This window comes from Lineus longissimus, chromosome 3 (assembly GCF_910592395.1).
Source record: "Lineus longissimus chromosome 3, tnLinLong1.2, whole genome shotgun sequence".
Lineage (NCBI taxonomy): Eukaryota > Metazoa > Nemertea > Pilidiophora > Heteronemertea > Lineidae > Lineus > Lineus longissimus.
Genome location: NC_088310.1, coordinates 10783237 through 10805389, shown reverse-complemented (window position 1 = coordinate 10805389; position 22153 = coordinate 10783237). Strand labels below are relative to the sequence as shown.

General features: G+C 40.8%; 1 protein-coding gene across 6 annotated transcripts; it reads left to right on the top strand.

The window, feature by feature from the left end:
• Nucleotides 1-5492: 5492 nt before the first annotated feature.
• Nucleotides 5493-21323, top strand: LOC135485708 (ethanolamine kinase 1-like). Of its 6 annotated transcripts, none has more exons than XR_010446603.1 (8): nucleotides 5493-5765; nucleotides 10934-11202; nucleotides 11309-11932; nucleotides 14065-14151; nucleotides 15026-15186; nucleotides 18427-18512; nucleotides 18830-18958; nucleotides 19173-21323. XR_010446603.1 is itself a non-coding variant. In XM_064768100.1 (7 exons), exons 3-7 carry the CDS (start codon nucleotides 11869-11871, stop codon nucleotides 18879-18881), a joined length of 450 nt encoding a protein of 149 aa, XP_064624170.1. In that variant the 5' UTR covers nucleotides 5493-5765; nucleotides 10934-11202; nucleotides 11309-11868; the 3' UTR covers nucleotides 18882-21323. The 6 variants fall into 4 exon arrangements, 2 of the variants coding, with proteins under 2 accessions (XP_064624170.1, XP_064624171.1); XR_010446604.1 differs by having other exon boundaries at nucleotides 18830-18943; XR_010446602.1 differs by having other exon boundaries at nucleotides 18830-21323.
• Nucleotides 21324-22153: the final 830 nt, after the last annotated feature.

Below are 22153 nucleotides of genomic sequence, written 5' to 3'. Positions count from 1 at the left end.
GCACTCACAGGCAATAGAGTTCTGATACGGCGATTGAGAAGTCTCTGAGCTGGGCTGGTGTCAAGTCCTTGAGTTGGGGTGTTACGATTTCAAGAACAGCAAGATATTGATCAGTACCAGAGCGTTTTGCTTTGCGCAGGGTTTTCTTGGCAGCCTTCACTGCAGCCTCAACTTTTCCGTTGCTCTGACTATGTCGTGGGCTTATCACCTGATGTTCAAAATCCCACTTTACAGCAAAGTTTGTAAACTCCTGAGAATCGAACTGTCCACCATTATCGCTTACAACTGTCTCTGGACAACCAAATCTAGCGAAGTGAGCTTTCAGCTTTCTGATCACATTCAGGCTAGTTGTACTTCTGAGCCTACCAATCTCGCAAAAGTTACTATAGTAGTCGACTGTAACCATGTAGTCGTTACTATCAAGTTCAAATAGGTCAACACCTACTTTTTGCCATGGCCTAGTGGCCAACTCATGACAAACTAACGTTTCTTTGGTCTGGCAGGACCCTGACTCACGACAAGTGTCACAAAGCATTATGAACTCCTTCAGTTCTCCTGTCATACCCGGCCAGTAAAGACACTCTCTGGCTCTTCTGGGACAGGACTCCACTCCAAGATGCGAGGAGTGAACTAGCTTTTTGAACTCGTTCCTCAGCCTATAAGGAATGATAACACTTTCTCCTCTGAACAAGAGTCCACTTTGTACAGTAATCTCGTCGCGGATATGGAAGAACGGCACTACCTTCGGCGGTAGGTCTTCCTTACGTTCTGGCCATCCGTGTAGAACAATCTCCTTCAGACATCGGAGGGCTGGATCCTCGGCAGTCTCAAGACGGATTTCTGACAGCCTCTCAGAACGGATAGGCAGAAACTCAGCAATACTGATCTGCTCGAACTCAACATGACTTTTCTCCTCATTGGGCAAATATGACCTAGACAACATGTCCGCAATGTGCATTTCTTTGCCCTTCAAGTACACAATTTCATAGTCGTATTTCTGTGTCCTAAGAATCATCCCTTGAAGACGCTTGGGAGCTCTAGTTAAGGGCTTCTTAACTATAGATTCTAAGGGCTTATGATCACTGTGTACGATTGTATGACGTCCGTATGTGTACTGATTGAACTTTTCGAGAGAGAAGACAATGACCAGCATCTCTTTCTCGATCTGCGCGTATCTAGTCTCAGTTTCAGTCAATGCTCGGCTAGCATAAGCGACAGGTTTCTTATTTTGCAGTAGGGCACAACCTAAACCCTTTAAACTTGCATCACACTGAATGACAAGAGGTTCTTTCGGAATAAAGTATGCTAACATAGGGGCGGTGGTGACAAGACGTTACACCTCATCAAACGCTTGGTCATGCTTCTCAGTCCACAACCACGGCACATCCTTGACGGTAAGATGTCTCAAAGGCGCAAGGACATCTGAGAGTTTGGGTAAGAACTTAGCGAGATAGTTCACAAACCCAAGAAAACGACGCATGGATTCCACAGAATCGGGCTTTTCGAGCTCCTGGATAGCCCTCCACTTGTCCGGATCAATTTTCAAACCGTCCTTGGTGATCTGGTGTCCCATGAAAATGAAAGCATCCTTTCTAAGTTCAGTTTTCGGCAGACTCAACTTGATCCCATTCTTCACACAACACTGAAGTAAACGCTCAAGGTTAGCATCATGGTCGGCAAATGCAACCTCATCGGTGTCTCCGAAACCGCAGACGAAGATATCGTCATGAATACAATAGACTCCAGGCAGTCCAGCTAGAGCCTGAGACAACCTCTTCTGAAATATCTCACTAGAGACAGACATACCAAATGGAAGTCTTTTCCACCTGTAACGACCTTTCGGGGTCTGGAAAGTAGTGAGCAAACTACTCTCATAATCTAACTCACAGTGCCAGTAGCCATTTTTCAGATCGACCTTAGAGAAAACACGCGCTTTTGAAAGTTCTGGCAAAATGTCATCAATAACTGGGATCTGATAATGTTCACGTTTCAGAGCCTCATTTAAAGGTCCTGGATCGATACAAATCCTCAAGTCACCCGACTTCTTGGTAGCCACAACGTACTGACTAACCCAGGGGGTTGGCTCATCAACAGGAGCCAAAACATCCTTCCGAGTAAGGTCCTCAACCTTAGCTTCAAACTTGTCCTTCAAAGACACGGGAGTACGACGCGATGGCAAAATCTTGGGTGCACAGGTATCATCAACCTCCAGATGAACTAGACCAGGTAACGTACCAACATCACCCTCAAACACTTCCTTATACTTCATTATGAGTGGATCAGCCTCAACTAAAGAAGCAACACGAAAGTTTTCTTCATTAACAGTTATCAACTTCATCTATTGTATCGCACGAGCGCCTAACAAGGGAGTAAATCGTTCATCAACGACGACAAACTCAACTGAGTACTTCTTTCGAGTATCGGGGTTCCTAATAATCACACGACATTTACCCAAAGGCAGCACTATTGACTTGTTCCACATCTGCAGCGACTGACTACACTTCTCAAGTTTCTTACCCTGTACATACTTAGCAGGGATAATGTTAACAGATGCGCCACAGTCCAACTGAAACCTTACAGGTTTCTCGTCAACGAGAAATACAGCATGAATAGCCTTGGGACATTTGCTATCTACAGCATTCACAAGGTCCAATGTCAAACTAACACTACCGATAAACTCGGACTCGGACTCGGAATCAACATCTGGCGAAACAGCATGCACCTTCTTCTTTGAACCACGGCCGTCACTACACAGTTTACATTGTTTCTTATATGCTGGGCACTTTCTCTATCAAGTATGTGTTCATAGCCACAGAATTTACAAGAAATTCGCTCCGCGGACGTATGAGAGCTGCCCTGTCTAGGCTTCTAGGAACTACTACTACGAGTACGAGTTTTCGTAACTTTGTTCACAGCATCAGTCTTCTCAGTGCCACCCATTGTTTTAAGATTAGCAGCAGATGCCTCCATTGATTTACAGATGTCAATACATTTCTTGAGAGTGAGCTTTCGCTCTTGTAGCAGCCTCTTACGGATACGAGTGTCCTTCACTCCGAGTACGATACGATCCCTTAGTAAACTATCACTAAGACAATTGCAGAAATGACAGGTCTGCGCTAACGTACGTAAAGCTGTGACATAGTTTTCAATGGACTCAGAAGATTCTTGATCACGTTTATTGAAATTGTAGCGTTCAAAAGTCTCATTCATCTCACCAATAAAATGTTCATCAAACTTCGTGACAATGTGCGTCAACACATTCTTGTCTTCACCTTTGGTTTCGTCGAACTGCATAGCTATGCAAAAACAGAGCTACTCGAAACTGTTCATTTTGGTCTGCAAGCTTGGCTACAACACTATACATGTAGTTCATCCACATCTGCTTCCAAAGCTTCCAGTTTTCGACTTGATGGAGGGGCTATCCCTGACAAGGGTAACGGCGTAACAACAGCCGCCGCAGCAACAACTGGCTCGGGATCTCCTTCAGGCATCTTTCAACCTTGGGCGGAAGTACACTACACACGTACACTACACGTGCAAACGACGACTCGACGAAATCACCGGCAAGGCGACGTCAAAGTTCACGATATTTTACGCTTTCTCAAGCGGGTACATACATTTCATAGGCATCAAAAGGACGTATAGACATTGTTCTTTTCTCTTATACAGCTGTCACCATGTTTCATGATGCGTATTGAGGTGGAATGAGTGAATGAAAACGAGAGCATAACAAAATATAACTTTCTATTTGTACGCCATGTAATGTACAACGGGTTGGTATAAGACGCGAACCGAACTTAGAACCGGACCGGCAACCGGGAAACCGTAAAAGGGGTGTGGCACATAATGTTACACACGTCACCCCGCTATTAAGACGCAACGTCATTTCCATTTACCGTCGTGGTTGCGGGGTCATCAAGTCCGGCTGTTATAAAACGCGGATTCCGCGGAAATCCGCGGAAAAATCTAACTTGGCTACAGGGTGGCTACCTGAACCGCAGGTGAGAATTTTTCATATTAGTAGTGTGCATTGTTGTGCGCATGAAGTACTCCTGGTGACAAGGTCGTTGGGAATCCCCGTTATATGGTGCGCTGTATGCGCCGTAAATCACAAGCACCTTGTAGTTTGAAATAACCTTATACTCTAGACGGGCCGCGAAGTAAGTTTTTGTGATTGCTTAAAATAGACTACAATGTGCAGTCGCATATGGTTGGTTAGGTTCGGTTGGTTAGGTTGATTGTCCTAAAAAAATTTCGTAGACCAGAATTCAGTTCATCATCGACTTATATTTGAAGGAGGCATATACCGTAACGTACATCAATCCGGGCAACAGTCACACTTGAAAGCAGCCTCGTAATGTGTTCCGTTAGGGAAGGAACCACGGTGGTGTCGAAGATAACATGCAAAGTTTATCAACACCAAGAAAAAAAGCAAGAGGGAAGAGTCGATCGGAATGGCATGAATGGCGCTCCAGAGGATTAAAATCTGACCGATGAAATGTGCAGATAACTGGTAGTTCTTGCCTCCGATTTATGATTTATGTTGTTATTTGTATAATATAATTATCATTAAATATTATGCGCGTATTTACTGGCTGCTTTGTGATTTTTCCGCGGAATTCCGCGGAATCCGCGTTTTATAACAGCCGCATCAAGTCCCATCAGTGTGACGTCGGAAAAATCAATATCAGCACCATGACGTCAAGGGGTAGTTCCTAGCTCCAGGAAACGCCTTACTAAGTGCATCGTTCCATGTGAGAGTGGTTGCGTGGAGACCTAAATCGAGTCAAATCGGAGTCAATGTCGGAAAAGCGCGATAATTCAGTCAGTTTTTGAATTTTTCCTTTTTTGTAATTTGTTGAAAGCAACTACTTATGTAGCATAGGAGGTGACTGGGCAGTCGACAGCTGGCCGGGTAATATTGCCCTTATTAATGCCAATGGTCCTTTAACACACTGATAGAGTGTGTAGGGTTCACAAATAATGACTTGTTGCTGTTGTCGATTAAATAGCATTTCAGTTGTTTGGAATATCTTATATAATAGGATTAATTCAATTTTCAATTGATAGGTCTTAAATTTATAAACTCGATTTCACTAAGGCTTTGGTCACACGTTATTATGTGATGAAATAAGAGTTTACAAAACGCAATAATCTACTTCTGCGGTTGTTATCAGATAATATTATGGCTTGTCCTCATCAATTGATAAATCTTAATTATCAACCTATAGGCCTCAATAATAATGCCAAGTGTTATTGATCAATTGATTGCATGTACCGATGACCTCGATTACTTAAAGGCACAACGGTAACTGTGTTTAAAGTTCCGCAAAATCTTGGTTATAAATCCTTCATCATAATTGAGTTTACCTTTCCCAGACTGGATATGAAAGTACATATCCAAAGGTTAGTTTGTATATGTATGTGATTTGCTGTCTTGAGAAGTTGTTCTTACAATTCAAAAGACTTAACTGGCAGTAAGTAGATGTTCCTTAAATCATCATAACATGCTTTATATAAAGACAATATCGATTCCATTTCTGGACTACGCAGATAATGTGCATACTGCATGACACCCACAAGAGCACACATATACATGTAGCACTAGCTATTGAAATAAACATTGCCAAAATACAATGGAAGCTGCGTGTGATAGTATCCTGGACCTAGACTTGAAGATTGATGTCGATTATGACGTTGAGGACGTATTGAAGGTTCTTGCAGAGGTCAAATCCGAATGGAGAACCGGGGATATAACTTTGCAAGTAAGTCATTTCAACCGCTACTTCATGTATACAATTTGATTGTAACCAAAGTCGGATTAGTTTTTAAAAACCTCTAACTTGGATTTCCTCAATTTTTGAATGAAATTGCCACTTTTCAACCCCTACCTGGCGGTCGCAGTTTTTGGAGGATTGTAATGGTTAGGGTCTCAAAATGACGCTATTGCTCTCCCCTTACAGCCGAACATTATTAAGGAATGCTTTCACCAGAAGACATATATACACATCTGTTTTTGGCCAAAACTGCCTGTCATGAATGAGTGTGATGGTCATGAGGAGTACAAAGTGCCAAATATTCCAATAGAGCGCCCATAGATTGATTTCCATATATACCACGACACCAACACACATAATTTCTCCCACCAACTTGCTGTAAGATTGCTAGTAGGCCTTATCGGCTATACACGTGGCATAGAGTTTGCAAACCATCGATGATTGGAAAAGTCATGTGATATGAATAACATGTCATTTCACCAAGCTCTTACAACGCTGTTCGTGGCCATGCTGGCTGTTAAAAGTCACCATACTTCAGGATTATCTAATAAAATTCCGGGAAAGGCCACAGATTTGTCATATAAACATTTAACATATAAATTTGTAGGCCTATTCCCATGTCTGTACATTGGCCTTCAGTGCAAGTTGGGTCCAAAACTGGTTCCTTTCAAAACCTCATGATTAAGCTTATCGGAAAAATTGAAAAAGCTGCAAATAAAATCACCATTTACTCATAAACTATCTACATGTAGGTGATTTTTTTTTCTGCAAAATGACAGCTTGCCCTAGCAATGACCCTGATTCACGCATTGATAAGGTTTTGGGCAGAGAAAAGTCAACAGGTTTGCTTATACCTTGCACCAAAAAATTATTTTGTTTCTCATAATTAGAAAGAGTTGTCAACCTGAAAGACTGTTTCATTTATTCAATATTTGTTACTGACTTAGATATATTTTTGATAAGTTAGCAAGCGTCAGTCTTTATTTTATTTCATATTATTTTAGGTTTCGATAGACTTGGACAGTTCTAACAACACAACAGAAAGGAATCACATTTCAGTTGTTACCTGGATTGGAATTGATTGCGGGATGACAGATAGATCACGGTCATGATCAATTATAAACTGACACGCCAGCATCAAAGGGGTCTTATCCACCGAATACTACTACATGCACACTCAACAAAGTTTTCACATGTATTACTTGTAACCTTGTTGTTGAGAAGTACAAAAGGAAACTAATCAAAGTAGATTCTAGTTTTAAACACTGTGAGCTATTATTGCTAATTTCCATATTAATACCCACCCACTGGATTGGCCTAAGCTCTACCATGGCAACACTCATTACTTATTCATGTGTGTGGACACTAGCGGCAAATAGGGGGATAAAAGAACACAATAGGACCATTGCCTCGAAATTGGGCTCAGTTGTAAAAACAGCTCTACATACAATGCAACATGGTGACGAATTACTTAACTGAAAGACTAAGAAGTAAATGCCATTGGTGGTAAAGAGCAAATACAGCTCAGTGGTACAACAATCGTCTGAATCGGTAGACTGGTGCCTGATCTACAGCAGCCGAAAGAAAGGTTATATTTCTGGTTTTTACGTTAAAGGTTTTTTTGAACTAATCCGTCTTTGTTGTAACCTAAAAAGGCACTCTTGCCTATTTTGAAGGTGATGTCTTAATTCAGGCACTTTCGGCGGTTAATTATGCGTATCACTGATACGGCTAATATTGCTATGCTGCCATACCCGGTTTGGCAGGTGATGGGTGCACCTCTGTTCCGTAGGCGGTTGGCGGTGTTTTCCCCCACTTCCTTTTTTTCATGGTCCTTTCTTGTAAATACTCAAATTATCTACGCTGCATCTTTCGTGCATACATTTGCACCATTTCGGGCCTATCATCATTATCTTAATTTCAAGCACGGTGCGAAAGCGAATTGATATTTATCAGACCACGGTGGACCTAAATCTCATCGCAAACGAATTTAATAGGGGTGTATATAATACACTCCTGATCGGACACCGTCAATTGCACCAGCAACAAATGATCGGGTAGGTCTATTGTTGCTGGAAACCTTTTTTTCCAACCCAATGTGGCCGTGTTGAATAAAAGTCACTGAGTATCCTTTTCATGTCTGTCTCCAGCACATTCTTTAGGCTTACTGGACTTTGCGCAATATTTGGCCAAAAAAGTATTCTACGCAACGGTCCCTAGGTGACTTTTCCTATTCATAATACACAGCCTGTCCATCCTAGATCGTGGTTACATGGGGAGTAATCGTTGTAAAATTAGGCCAAACGCAAAGACAGTTAACCCGGGTACCACTATGTTTACGATGCGAACAAGCCGTGTAAGTCATTGTCAGCATTTTTTTCATTGAACATTTGCGGGTACAGCGTCAGAGGGAGCAGCATTGAACGGTAAACAGCTTCACATCATATTCAGACAACGGCTTGTAACGGCCATACAGGAAACGATTCGTATCAACAAAACTACGGGCCGTATCGTCTGTTTCATATTTTTTGCACTACGCCCCCTGGTGCCAAACAAAGAATAATTTTGAAACGAAATTTGGTGTGAATTTGTAAATAAAGTTTTAAGTCCAGACCTCAAGCGAATACGGGTACACACTACATTTATTATCAAATTGCTAATGCATTAAAAAGTTGAATTGGTCAAGTTTAGCGCCCCATAGATTTTTCCCAGACGTGCCGATGAAAATCAATTTCCGGCAGATAATACAGCCCGGGGTTAGATCTTCAAACCATAGAAATTTTGTTGTGGGCTGACCGTGATAATTACCAGGTTGGGGGTCTGTAGTTTTGGGGGTCATTTTCGACCATTTGTGACCGGTGAATCGACTTTTCAGCCATTTTTGGCAATTGGGACCAAAAAACTTAGGCTCCTAAACTAAAACGTCGTCATCGTTTTCTTCTAATGGAAAGGAAATTCATGATTTTGATTTTTAAAAACACGTATTCATAATGGAAAACACATCCATACTGGTGACGGATACCATGTATCGATCGTGACGTACCGGGGTAAAACATAACGGTCGCTCCCCCATTTCGCTCGTTTCGTTTCGTTGCGCAAAGTCCAGTAAGTCCATTCTTTACATGGTCCTGACAGACGTGTTTTATTTTTTTTCTTTTATCAGGTACTAGAGGGGTCCATCCTAATTTTCCTTCCACTGTATGGTTGGTTATTTTGCTTGTTCTGGCATAGGAACTAATTTCAACTAACCTTTACGTTTCATTCGAAGAAACACATTAAGGCAGTGTCGGATTATGTGCCTAGCTTAAAGGAATGGTCGGCTTTTTGGCTCACCGTTAGGGGAGTCTATACAATAGTCCTGAGCCCGTCGTCCGTCGTCGTTGTCGTCGTATCCTGTGGCACGTTTCTTAACCGCTAGTGCTATGAACTTGAAACTTTGTACACCTGACCCCCTAGGTCAGAGGTACACTGACGCTGAATTTCGGTCCGGTTTGGTTCATAACCTGGCCACCAGGAGGCCAAAACTGAAAACATAAAAAGTATTATATGTCTCTGATCAATGATCCGTTTTCAAATAAAATGTTATGGTACGTACTCCTAGCAAGGATACATCACATATCATACGGGTTTTTGATTTGACCTACTTTCCAAGGTCACAGAGGTCAAATGGCGTAAATTTGCCGTTAGGATGTAACTATGGCACGTTTCTAAACTGCAATGACTATTGATCCCAAATTTGGTACACATGTACACCTTAGTCAGGTGATCTCAGGGACCGAAGTTCGGTCCAATATGATTCACCACTTGACCATCAGGGGGCAAAATCCAAAAACCTTAAAAATGTGATTATTCCTTAACTTCTTGCCGGATTGCCACCAATTTGATATCATGGGTACATCTAACCACCATACAGTATATGACACACAGGTTTTTAATTTGACCTACTTTTCAAGGTCACAGAGGTCAAATGGCGTAAATTGGCAGTCAGGCCGTAACTATGGCACGTTTCTTAACCGCAATGACTATTGATCACAAATTAAGCACACATGTACCCCTTGGTCAGGTGATCTCAAGTACCGAAGTTTGGTCCGATCTGAGTTGCCCTTTGGCCTCCAGGGAGTGGGCCAAATCCAAAATTCTTCAAAATGCTATTATTCCTTAATTACTTGCCCGATTGGCACCAATTTTATATCATAGGTACATCTAATTCTAACAACCATTCAATGTGTCACCTGGGTCTTTTTTGATTTGACCTACTTTTCAAGGTCACAGAGGTCAAATGTACTGTAAATTGGCCATTTTGGGGAAATGGTAATTGCTTTGACCTACATCAAACCTGACACTACATGACACAATACCTTGCTCTTCATCTATCTTTCCTCCACATGAGGTCAGTACAATGGCCCTGGCCATTTCATTTATTGCAGTATGTTAATTGTTCTTCATCTGGTTCATCAGTAAACTATTTTTCTGAACGTGTTTAATGCTTTTCCATTTTGTTTCAGCTCTTAGATAGAAAAACGCGTTATTTGTTATTTTCAGTACGCGCAAGTCCTGGCGCGAAAGACCTTTCCTGCCACGTGAGTGCACGCCGAGATCCGACGTCATTTCAATTTATCGTCGCAGTTGCGGGGTCATCAAGCACTATCAGCGTGACGTCGGAAAAATCGATATCAGTACCATGACGTCAAGGGGTAGATCCTAGCCCCAGGAAACGCCTTATAGTGCATCGTTCCACGTGGTGGAAAGAGTCGATGCGTGGAGAGCTAACTCAAATCGGAGTCAGCATCGGAATAGCGCAATAACTCAGTCAGATTTGGAATTTTTCCTTTTTTGTGCAATTTGTTGATGGAAACTACTAATGTAGAACAGGAGGTGACTGGGCAGCCGATAGCTGGGTAATATTGCCCTTAATAGTGCCAACGGTCCTTTAAGGACTTACAAAATGCCTGCCAATTCGATTCCCGGCCGGCGCATCACTTCTTCCTTGTTTGAAAGTCAGTGATGACGGCTCTATTACTCCCTGACAGCTTTGGTTTCGTCGCACTTATCTCAATGTTCTCCGTAGAATGAGGCCTAGGCCTTCTAACAGTACCGTTTTATAGTGCATATCGCGATTTTATTTAATGATTTCTAAAATATGCCCTCTTTTCCAGTCACTGGGCGGTGGCTTTGTGAATCGGCTTCTTTTATGTCGTGACCCCTCCGATACCGAAAACCCAGGAGTTATGGTCAGAATCTTCGGCGAATCGTTTTCGTTGCTTCATGATAGACAGAAAGAAAAGGAATGCACGGCATTATTATCCAGATTGGGACTAGGACCGAAGTTACTGTGTAGCTTCAAAACAGGTTTATGTTACGATTTCCTAAATGGTCGAACTTTTGAATGGGATTGTGATGATCACAAAGCTAAATACCTCGTTGAGTAAGTATACGAACCATGCTGACTCGTTCTTTCAAATAAGCTGCAAAATCGATCATCTTTGCTGTTGGTTTTGAAATTAAATTGGGTGTTTCCTGTATATTTTCAGCCTCATCATTGATGAAATGTTGAGATGGCACGACCCACGTGTCCAGCAAGCAGCCATAAACTCAGGACTTGATACCTGGATTAACAAGCCTGTTATGTATATGTACAAGCTACTGCAGGACTGGCCGAAGGACTTTCCTGATTTGGATCAAGATTTAAGTTAAGTTTTGAAATATCTTCATATACATGTACATGTAAGAAAGCATTCACATTTTCAATTTCAGCAAATAGACTAAATAAAAGATTATAATGCAGGATTTTACCGCATGCAAAACCTAAAACATTTAAAAACAATACTCCATCAGGTAAGTAAGTGGCTGTAACTAGTGATCTGAGAAGCTGGTTCCTCTTCATATAACTCTCTAGAAAGCTTATTCAGCGAGGGGTCCCCTCTTTTTTTTGGGGGGGGGGGGGGGTTAGCACTTGATTAATTGAAGGATGATTTTAAAGATTTTAAAGATTGTATGACTGTCCCTTTCCAGGTTTCGTTCGAGAATACCTACCTACGAGACACTTCTTGAAGAAGTTAAGAATATAGAGAAGATATGGGTCAAGCTGCACATGAAGCCTGTATTCTGCCATAACGATATCAATATTACGAACTTGGTATATCAGTCTGGAAACGGTAAGCTTATCCCAGTGTGAATGAGTCAATTGAAATAATATCACTTATAATACGGAAATTTATATCTAAAGAGGTCTTTGCCTATAAGACTGCGATTGCGTACACCAAATGTTAATTTGCCCGGATTTGTGCCCCTGGGTTTTAGACTCATGTTGCACCTTCAACATAAATGTATCGGTATCAAGTCATTACTATTGCAAAGTACCAAAAATAGATGAGTTCAAAAAAACCTCTTGCTTGCGTTTTCTCAATTTTTGAACGAAATTGTCACTTTTCAACCCCTACCTCGCGGTCACAGTTTTTGGAGGATTGTAATGGGCAATTTAAACATTACTAAGAAATGCTTTCAGCAGAAGACACATTTGCACATCTGTTTTGGCCAAAACTGCCGCTCGTGAGTGAGTGTGATGGTCATGAGGAGTACAAAGTGCCAGGATATTCCAATAGAGCGCGCATAGATTGATTTTCATATATACCACTAAACCAACACACACATAACTCCTTCCACCAACTTCCTGTGTGGTTTTGTCCCAAACCTCACACCACCAACATTTCTGGTAGGCCTAATTAGCTGTACAATTACGCAGCATAAAGCTATTATGAATAACATGTCATTTCACTAAGCTCTTACATTGCTGTTCTTGGCCATGCTGGCTGTTGAGTCACCATGCTTCATGAGTATCTAATGAAATTCCCGATTCCCGATTTGTAGGCCTATGCCCATGTCTGGGCATTGGCCTTCAGTGCAAGGTGGGTCCAAAACTGGTTCCTTTCAAAACCTCATGATTAAGCCCATCAAAAAAATTGAAAAAGCTGTAAATAAAATCACCATACTCATAAACTATATATTTACATGTAGGTGAATTTTTTCTGCAATGCCAGCTTGTCCTAGCAATGACCCTTTTTCACTCTCTGATAATGTTTTGGGCAGATAAAAGTCAATCGATTTGCTTATTCTTTGCACAAAAAAAATAATTTTGTTTCTCATAATTAGGAACCTGAAAGACTGTTTCATTTATTCAATATTTGCTACTGACCCCAGATATATCATTGATATAAGTTAACAATCAGCATGCTTTATTTTATTTCAGATTTTCGGGCTTGTAAAATTTTTAGAAAAATTCACCCAGTATCTCTGCCTCTTAAAGCCCATCCTTGACAGATACTCCAGTAATCGCAGAAGGTGCTTGTTGCTGAAATAATGATAACATAGTCACAGTTTTGTAATAGGTCTTGTCAACAGGACGTAAGCACGCACTCGATAGAAATTGGCAGATGTCATTTTCAGTGCTGTTAAAGATTTTACCAGGGATATAGGCATACAAAATCAAAGTAATTCACATTGCAGAGTTAAACAATTAAATCTTGTAGGAAAAATATAAATTTTGACCGAGTTTGTCTGCAGTTTGACAAAATGATGATGACACTTTTTTGGCCACGGGCTGCGCAATCATCAGACATGATAATTCTAACTGCTGCTCTAGTTGTTGGGGACATTTAGTTTGGGACATGTAGAGTGGATGAATCATCTGCCCTTCCATCATATCCCGACCAGTGCAGTATGTCATCAGACGGCTTTCAGCCGGGTGTTATTTGGTGTAAATTCCACCGCGTAAATACGCCATGCGTGCGGGATAACTTAAGGGCAGCAATCTCGCAAAGAAGAACCCCATATCCATATCCCTTCGAATGTCATTCGATCACCCCCCCCCCCCCCCCCCCCAGCCATTGGGTTTGATGTGGTATGGAACAGTTTCTAGAACTGTTGAACTGTGCTGATAGACTTTTGACAGTTCTAACAATAAAATAGAATGGAATGTTCTGTAACTGTTCCAACCAACATCACATTTCAATGGTTACCAAGCCTGAAATGATTACGGGATGACAGATAAATCACGGTCATGATCTATTATAAACTGACACGCCTGCATCAAAGGGGTCTTATCCACCGAATACTACTACATGCACACACTACAAAGTTTTCACATGTATTACTTGTAACCTTGTTGAGAAGTATAAAAGGAAACTAATCAAAGTAGATTCTAGTTTTAAACACTGTGAGCTATTATTGCTAATTTCCATGTTACTCCCCACCCACTGGATTTGCCTTTATTTCTGACTGATCCTTCCAGATCGTGTCATTTTCCTGGACTATGAATGGGCCGGATTCAGCTCAGTGGCATATGAAATTGGCTACCACCTTGCCTCAGTTCACTCTGGTAAGATTCATTCATTCAAGTTTTCTTTTGCACAGTTGAAAGTCCCTAGATATGATATAATTTTCTTTGCATGCTGTAAAGAGATAAACCTTTATTTCGTCCGCCTTGAAGCCAGGATTTTGAAAACATCCTACTTCTCCGTGCACGGTGTCGACGAACTGCTTTTGTAACTTTTGTCAACGGTTTTATTATTACTGAAATCCAGGCGTCAAGAGAAAAAACCGTGGAATGACACGCAACGCTCTCGTGAAACATACTTACAGTGCTCTTGCATGTACGATCGGAACTGGTAGCCGCCAATTTGAAACTTACGTTCTACAAAACTGCCATCAACAATTGATTCAAAAGGTCGACATCCTTGTGAAGGACTTAATGGGGGTTACGCTTATGGCAACATTAATATATTAACAAAGTGTGTGTGTTGGGGGGGGGGGGGGGGGGGGTGAAAAAACAAATACCTGGCACTGAAACCCTTCTGTCTTGCTTCTGAGACCAAACGAGCAGCTTGATGGACGACACTGTGTATACGTATACAAACTTGAAGATGCAAACGTTTTCCCGTTTCATTGCATAGAGTAGAACCGATGGCATTTATCGGTTTTCATAACAGAATCGCGCGAATACATGTATATTCGTATTCGTAAAAACGTGTCTCGCTGTTTGTGAGTATGGTTTTTTAAAGCGAATGGTCACGTAATATCACTCCCAACCTGTAAAAACGTCTATTGCAGTCAACAGAAACTCAAGAAGTGTATTCGGGGCACTTGCATAGCTGATATCACAGTCGATTTGTGCTCGTTCAGAGTAAAAAACACCTGCAATTTTGTTCATTCAATTCAGCTTTCACCAAAAAAACACTTTTTTTCTCAAACAGGAACTGCTAAGGATCTGACCGGTTTAATGCCTACAGATTCATACGTCAGAGAGTGGGTAAGCAAGTACCTCAGGAAAAAGGCACAGATTACGGGCAGTGGTGAAATGGTTTCCGAATATGCTATCAGTAAATTAGTCCATGAAGTGGATGTACTAATGCCGGTAGGTTCTAGGCTAAGTCTACATAGCAAAATGTTAAGCAGCAGAATAATGGTAACCCCCTGTGAAGTCAAGGACTAACATGGCTAAGGGGAGAAAAACTGTCGACAATGCCACATTCTGTAAACATATGTTGTTTCAGTTACGTACATTGTAGACATAGAAGCTATGTATCTCTTGTTTTATCCTATAAAAATCGGTTGGTACTGTCGATCAACTCACTGGGCAACTAAATAGGCACTGCTGCCTATTTAAGTGCAAGTTGCAAAACCCGATTTCAAAGCAAAGATGAGGGTTTGCAAGTTTTTACACACTTATGCCATTTAAAAAACCCTGAGTTAAAGCAGTTAAATACATTGCATTGAGTGGCCTTTATGATGACATGATTCAATTATTTGTCATCTCGATGCATGGAACTCATTGGATTTTACTCAGGCGCCCGGACAGGCACGTTAAAGGGGAACTATAAGCAGGAGGAGAGAACTAATTCGGCCTTCTTCAAGTGACTAGTATACACAGTAACGGCCATTGATCCTGTCAAACTAAGCACTAAATACATCGCTCGTACAAGCGTGAATCATTTCGACCCGACTGTGAGATGTGAGAGACCCCTATAGGCGGCTCTGTGTAACTTTATCTTGCCTGCCTCGCTGCTGCCTATATTGTCCCTTAATAGCAACCTCTCCATCCGGGCACTTCTTGATTAGCAATTCAAAATGGCTGCACCATAGGCCCTGGTAGAATAAAACACCCCTACCTCACATGCTGTGTCACCACCAGATTCTGGGGGTGACCAGAGTCTTTCAAATAAAGAGTCAGGTCACGGCATGTTTCCTTTGATCCAACAGCTCTCTCGGGCAAATAACTGGAAGCCATGATGAAGCCCATTTTAATTCAGCTGAAAACTGACCTGAGGTGCAAAACAATAATTGAATCACCAAAAATTCAACGAAAAAATATACTCTGTACATGCGGTATGATTTAGGTTGTAATCAATGTTAAACTTGTGACAGGCACATACTATTGCATCTTATGAAATGACTCAAAATATACACATCATAAAGCCAAATGGCAAATATTCAACAATATTCGAATGTACGTATACCTCACACCACTTCGCCAAAACAAGCTCGTTTTCTAATCTAAAAAACCCAGAAAACTGGGCTTCAAAATAACAAAACAATCAAATTTCCTATTAGATAACAGTGACATCAAATTTGAAAATGTCAATGATAAATGTGATTTCTAAACATGTTAAGGTTTGACCAAAAAATGCGAGACACTAGCAATTGTTCACACTTTTTAAATTGTTTACCTCGAACGCGAAATGAAACCTGCTGTCGGTGTCGTCGGTCAAATTGACAAGATATGAATATTACATTAGATGACAACAAAATGAATCACATGATACCACTAGATGGTCCATTTAGCACCGACAACAAACTAAACTGCTAACCACAAATATATGTGATGAGGTGGAGTAGAAAACGCTTTTCGAAAATTATTCTTAAATCAGTATCATCACTACTTCTCAAAACTGGCGAAAAGTAAAGGACGAAACATATCGCTTTTCATATCAATGTTGTCTTTGACACTATATCTAAATAGTTTTACAGAAATCAGTGAATTTGATTAAGCTGACGTTTGCTTTAAAACGGATCATTTGGTATGGCTATGTTGAGGTGATCGAAGAATTGTACAAGTTCTAGTTGTGCGGAATTGTTTTGGTCAACGCGTGACCCGAGAGAGCTTTGGTTCCCTAGTTGCCTGACTCTTGTTTTTGAAAGACTATGGGGCGACGTAGTATATCTGACCCCTGACCCGTCTACTTGGCCGTTACGTGTCAATACTGTTTCTACACGACAAGAACATTTTTGTGTCCCACCAAATAAGTTTTAAATTGAGAACACGTTTATGGTAGACATAAATCAAAATACCTGACACGAACATCGAAAAAAAATTCTTTGTCGCTTATCGTGATATAATATTTTGCCACCTGCTTAAAACAGTACCACCATACAAACAAATCCACGTGGCTGTCATTTAATCATGATAACAAGTTTTTGTTGCTGTTAATTCACAATAATCATGCACCAAATGGTAAATATTAGTCATTGATATTCTAGATAGTGTCGTATGAAATATTTCAATACAATTGATTGTTTTTTGCCATATGGGGGGAAGTTAATGCTTTTAATCTTAACCAAGTCAAGAGCGAGAATTCAACCCATAGGAGGCTTGGCTTGCTGTTCATCTGATTACTAGAAGCAAAATCAAAATTTTATGTGTTCATCATTATTTGCTAATGAGAAAATGACATGTGATCGATATTTTATGTAAATTGTCGTCAACTAATCACATAGTTTTTATTGTTGGATATGTCCAGGGGTTAATAAGAGAACCACCGGAAGTGGGAAGCACATTGACCCCCGGGAATAGAGGTGGCACACGTTAAAGCTGGCGGGACAACACACATTCCCGAAGCCGAGCTCTCAGGAATAATCCATTATTTGCATTTGGATCGTCTACTGATCCCATTACCCCCAGTGCACAAATCAAAAGCGATGCATTATCTGCAGACACAGTAGGGTGCACATCGAGTGAGAGGCAATATTGACACTATTGGCACTAATTCGGCCCGAATATGACTTAGAGTCTGAACTGATGACGCACTATATGACGTAGGATTATCAAACACCTGAGTCTCTGTGTGCCGATATCCAAGATGGCCACAATTGATCAAGTCCAGTGCCTGAAATTTTAAAACTCCGGCACTGTGCGACATTTCCGTCTTGATATGTTATACACTGTTCTCTGGACGCATATTTATTTAACCCTTCAACTTTAAAGTGGTCTTATCAGGGTTTTTCAAATGAAAACTCTGATCTTGAAGGACGTTGCGCTGCAGCGGCATGATATAAAAAAACTTTCGATCGCCGTAAAGGACACCCAGTATCATGATCAGGAATTGGGGGATTTTTAATGTCCTGTTCAAATTAACTGGCGTGATATGCTTTCAAGAGTCAATTGTATGCTAACGGTGGTGTCCTTGAAACTGGAAGTCAAGTAAAGCTCACAGCTTGGCTAGCTTACAAAACATTCCCCCTGCATTAATGATGATGACTTCATTACTAAATTAAAATGTAGATCAGCTTGTTCAAAACGCAGTGTTAGAATATTTGACTTTTTTTGTTTTGCTCGCACATGTGGACATATTAAGTCCAGTAATCTCTATGATTTCAGATAACTGTCTTTTTAGTGGCCTTGATTTGTATTCGTTTGGCCTCGTTACCGGAAAAGGAAGACAAACTTGGTTTTGATTATATCGGGTAAGCAGCCAGGCGAAACCTGTTCTCATTGCAAACTCGAATAATCCCATCGGAATTAATGATCATGTACTATAATAAGACGCCATTTTTATTACAAAAATATTTGGGATGAGTCAGAGAAATAACAGAATTTACTCAAACAAGACCTGATCGAGAGTGACCTGATCGAGGGTGAATTTTAATCGACTCTTGGTCAAATCTTTTTTCGAAAATTAAATTATTTTTTTTCTCTCTGAACTCTTGAATTGTATCATACATACATTTTAGGGTTCCTAATACAACTGCAATGCCGTTTTATGTTGTTTTTTTCTCTTTAGTAATGGAGCTGCACGATTCGACTACTACTTCAAGTCCAAGAAGGAACCCTGATGAAGGGAAACATTAGAGAGACTGCAAACACATGAGACTCTCACTGCAGCTGCTGAACAAAAGTAGTCTAATGATTAGTATGCTTTCGATTAAACTTTACTTTATAATTTTTTAAAGATCAGCACAGATTTGACAAAAGTTGGAAACTCACCATCTCCGAATTGTGTATGTTCACCGCATATCGGCATGGAAATGAACGCTAAATAAACAGGTAATCTACAGCTCAGTCTGTTTTTGCAGCGTGGGAGTTGTCTAGACCGTTTTTGCCAATTCCAATGATTTTTTTTCCAGGATGAACATTTCTGCACACCTTGTGTCGCGACTAAGCATGCTTTTAAAATGAAATAACTTGACGCTTTTCTTGGAAAGATGCCACCAGTCTGCTTCCTCTCAACAGTCCACGTTTAACCGACTTCCAAAAGTTCGGTACATAAGCGTTTTATTAAAATGCGGTTCAAAGAATAAATCATTTTCATTTGATACGAGAGCTGACCTATGCCATGTCCTTCGAATCAAATGGTAGCTGGCCTCGGCTGTTGGGGACTGGTTGTTTTTACGAAGCAGAGAATACTTGAAACTGGGTGTTTCTCACTGACTGTCGTTTTCGGCCAAATCAACAAATTGGCGGCCTGCGGTACACACTTTTCTAGGAAAGACGCCCCTACAGTTTTCTTCTTTTCATCAGCATCAGGTAACCGCAGTTTTCGAGATTGGAGAAAAGAGAAAAATGTCCTTTTTTGGAATGACATGTGAAGTCCAATTCAAGAGAAAGTGGAAATAATTACCTGATGTAGCCACTTTGTAGAGTTTACGTAGCCCTTTACCCAGTCTTCTTTTTCTTGGAGATAACAGAAGCTGATGAGACGAAGCAGACTGTGGTGGTGTCTTTTCTAGAGTGATGAAGTACGGCAGGCTGTCAAGATGTTTATTCGGTAGAAAATGACAGTCAGTGAAGAACTCCCCTGGCCAGTTTCCAGTATTATTTGCTTGGTTAAATAACCAGGCCAAGCAGCCGAAGACACGAAGGATATGGCATTGCTCAACTCTCTTTCCAAATGAAAATGACATATTCTATTGTAACAAAATTAACCTTTAGCTCCTTCGTTTCGTCTTCGGACCTGTTTAAGTCCGCATTGTACATACAACCGCTGTGCCGTCAGTACTCGTTCTCCGGGTTTGCATTTTATGTGTACCTAGAAGATTTTTACCGGAGCAGATTTTCGTGTTTGAAGACAATTTTACACAAAACTGTGTGGTGTTAGATCATCAAACTTTGGAGAGACCTTTGTCTCCTTAGGACCAATTTATCTAGAGCTTCCTGGTAAGTTTATAAGTAACTGTGTATTTGTAATAAGTGTTTTTATGGGTGCAATTTCGGACTTTTGTAAATTTGTCCGCCATGTTTGATGACGTCATTCTCATCAATTTGTTTGGAAGCTGGACCTTTGTTTTCACGTGTTGTAAGTTTTAAAGTGGTTCAAAAGCAGGATATTTTGAGCATAAAGTGTTTTAAAGTGTTTCATGTGGTAAAACTATGTTTATAGCATCTGGGGATGTCGATTTCAAAGCTCTGGATTTTGAAGTGTGGTCACAAATTGTGCCTAAAGTTGGTGCATCTTTCAAAACTTCGAGCATCTTTCAAGGATCGTGAATTATCTGGGGACGGGGTAGCCCGTGGAAGGACCCCGTAGGGGGTATAAAAGCTCATGTAAGCCTCAAAACAATCAGATTGCCTGCACACCAGGCCCAATTACACCAATTACATCAATTAGACCAATTAGCCAACTAGCGGTTCTCCTAGTAGAACTCTTACTAGTACACTGAGAATTATCATTTAGGTAAGGTTAGTACTGTCTTACATTCTGTCAGATTCTTCACGCACATGTTCATGCATTGTGTAGCTTGCTAAAAGCAGCGCTGGTTATCCATGAGGATAAATGTACTTTGATTAATCTATAGACAAAGCAAAGGCAGTACCCTTGATCTTTTTGGTTGTACCAACTCCAAATTGACTTGAGTCAGCTCCTAAACCCGGAGGGTTATATTTGAGCAATCCTATCTAATCTATTGGTATTTCTAGGGAGGTAAACAATCAATTCTAAAGATGCCAGAACCTTCGGTTCCCCTGAATGCACCAAGTGTGCACATATATCCAGATGATATCATCATCATTGGCACTTTTATAGAACTAGAAGATCTAGTTGAGTTTTTGGACGAGTTAATTGAACTCTTAGTCCGTCTTATAGAAGGCGAAGATATTGACATGAGTCAATATCCTACTCTCAACCAGTTACTGTAAATATGAGATTGTTTGGGGAGTGTTTTAATCAGACCAAGCGCTGATTGCTGTGTTTAAAGAGTTCCATGTTGTGTCATTGTATTTGTGTAGTTGTAAATAGTTGTAAAAGTTGAAGTCAAGTGTTGATATTAAAAAAAAATCTATAATCACATATAAGTGTCTGTCCTTTGTGGTAGAGTAGCATCTTCATCTTCCTGACTCATATCCTCCGATTCTCCATGGCCCTGATCCCTTTTGAAAGTCCCTGCCTGAAGAATTCAGAAATGTCTTCCTGATTGTGCCTTTGTCTCTGTCTCTAGTGACACCTGGACCGCTCGGAACGGCTTTCCCGTTACATTGGTGACCGGCTGTGGAATTGAATTTCACCAGGTATTATTAGCTCAGCTGACAAAGTCAGCTGAGCTTGTCAAACAAGCTGCTCAGTGGCGTCTGTCTGTCAGTCCGTCCGTCCGTCCGTCCGTCCGTTAAACCCATGGTGCACATTTTGTAACCGTAAGACCTAGAGACTTCAATTTTGCATTTCTGGATACTTCTGGTCAAACTCTACTTTCAAAACAAAATTTGTCGCCATTCGACCTACTTCCTGCGAGCGAGAGCGCATGAAGGAAACTGGCCTATATCGGCCTAGGAGCAGCAGAATTAGTCGAAATATGCTTTAATATTAAGATAAAATTCTTGAAAAACTATTTTATTGAGAAAAAGTTCAAAATTTTAACAGGAGAGGGCGCTACCTGCCTTTTAATTATTTCTGCTGATTCAAATTCCCGCCCGATGACGTCAGCCATCAATGAAGTCTCCTATTTGCCAGTTCTCAAAACATGGCAGCTACACAAAAAAGCAGCAGTAGCTCCAGGAATAAATCACTGTTCACTTCAGCTTCGTAATCGATTGTACCCCCACTTTATTGTGTTTTGTGTGATGTTCCTATTCAATCAACGATGTGAGGCCTTATTATGTTGGTTTTAATTGAGAA

What these genes read in the sequence shown, in the direction of transcription:
- LOC135485708 (XM_064768101.1), top strand. Translation starts at nt 11,869, where the DNA reads ATGAAGCCTGTATTCTGCCATAACGATATCAATATTACGAACTTGGTA. An exon ending in CCTTGCCTCAGTTCACTCTG is followed by an intron (nt 14,152 to 15,025) that starts GTAAGATTCATT and finishes TTTCTCAAACAG; the next exon opens with GAACTGCTAAGGATCTGACC. An exon ending in CTTGGTTTTGATTATATCGG is followed by an intron (nt 18,513 to 18,829) that starts GTAAGCAGCCAG and finishes TTTTCTCTTTAG; the next exon opens with TAATGGAGCTGCACGATTCG.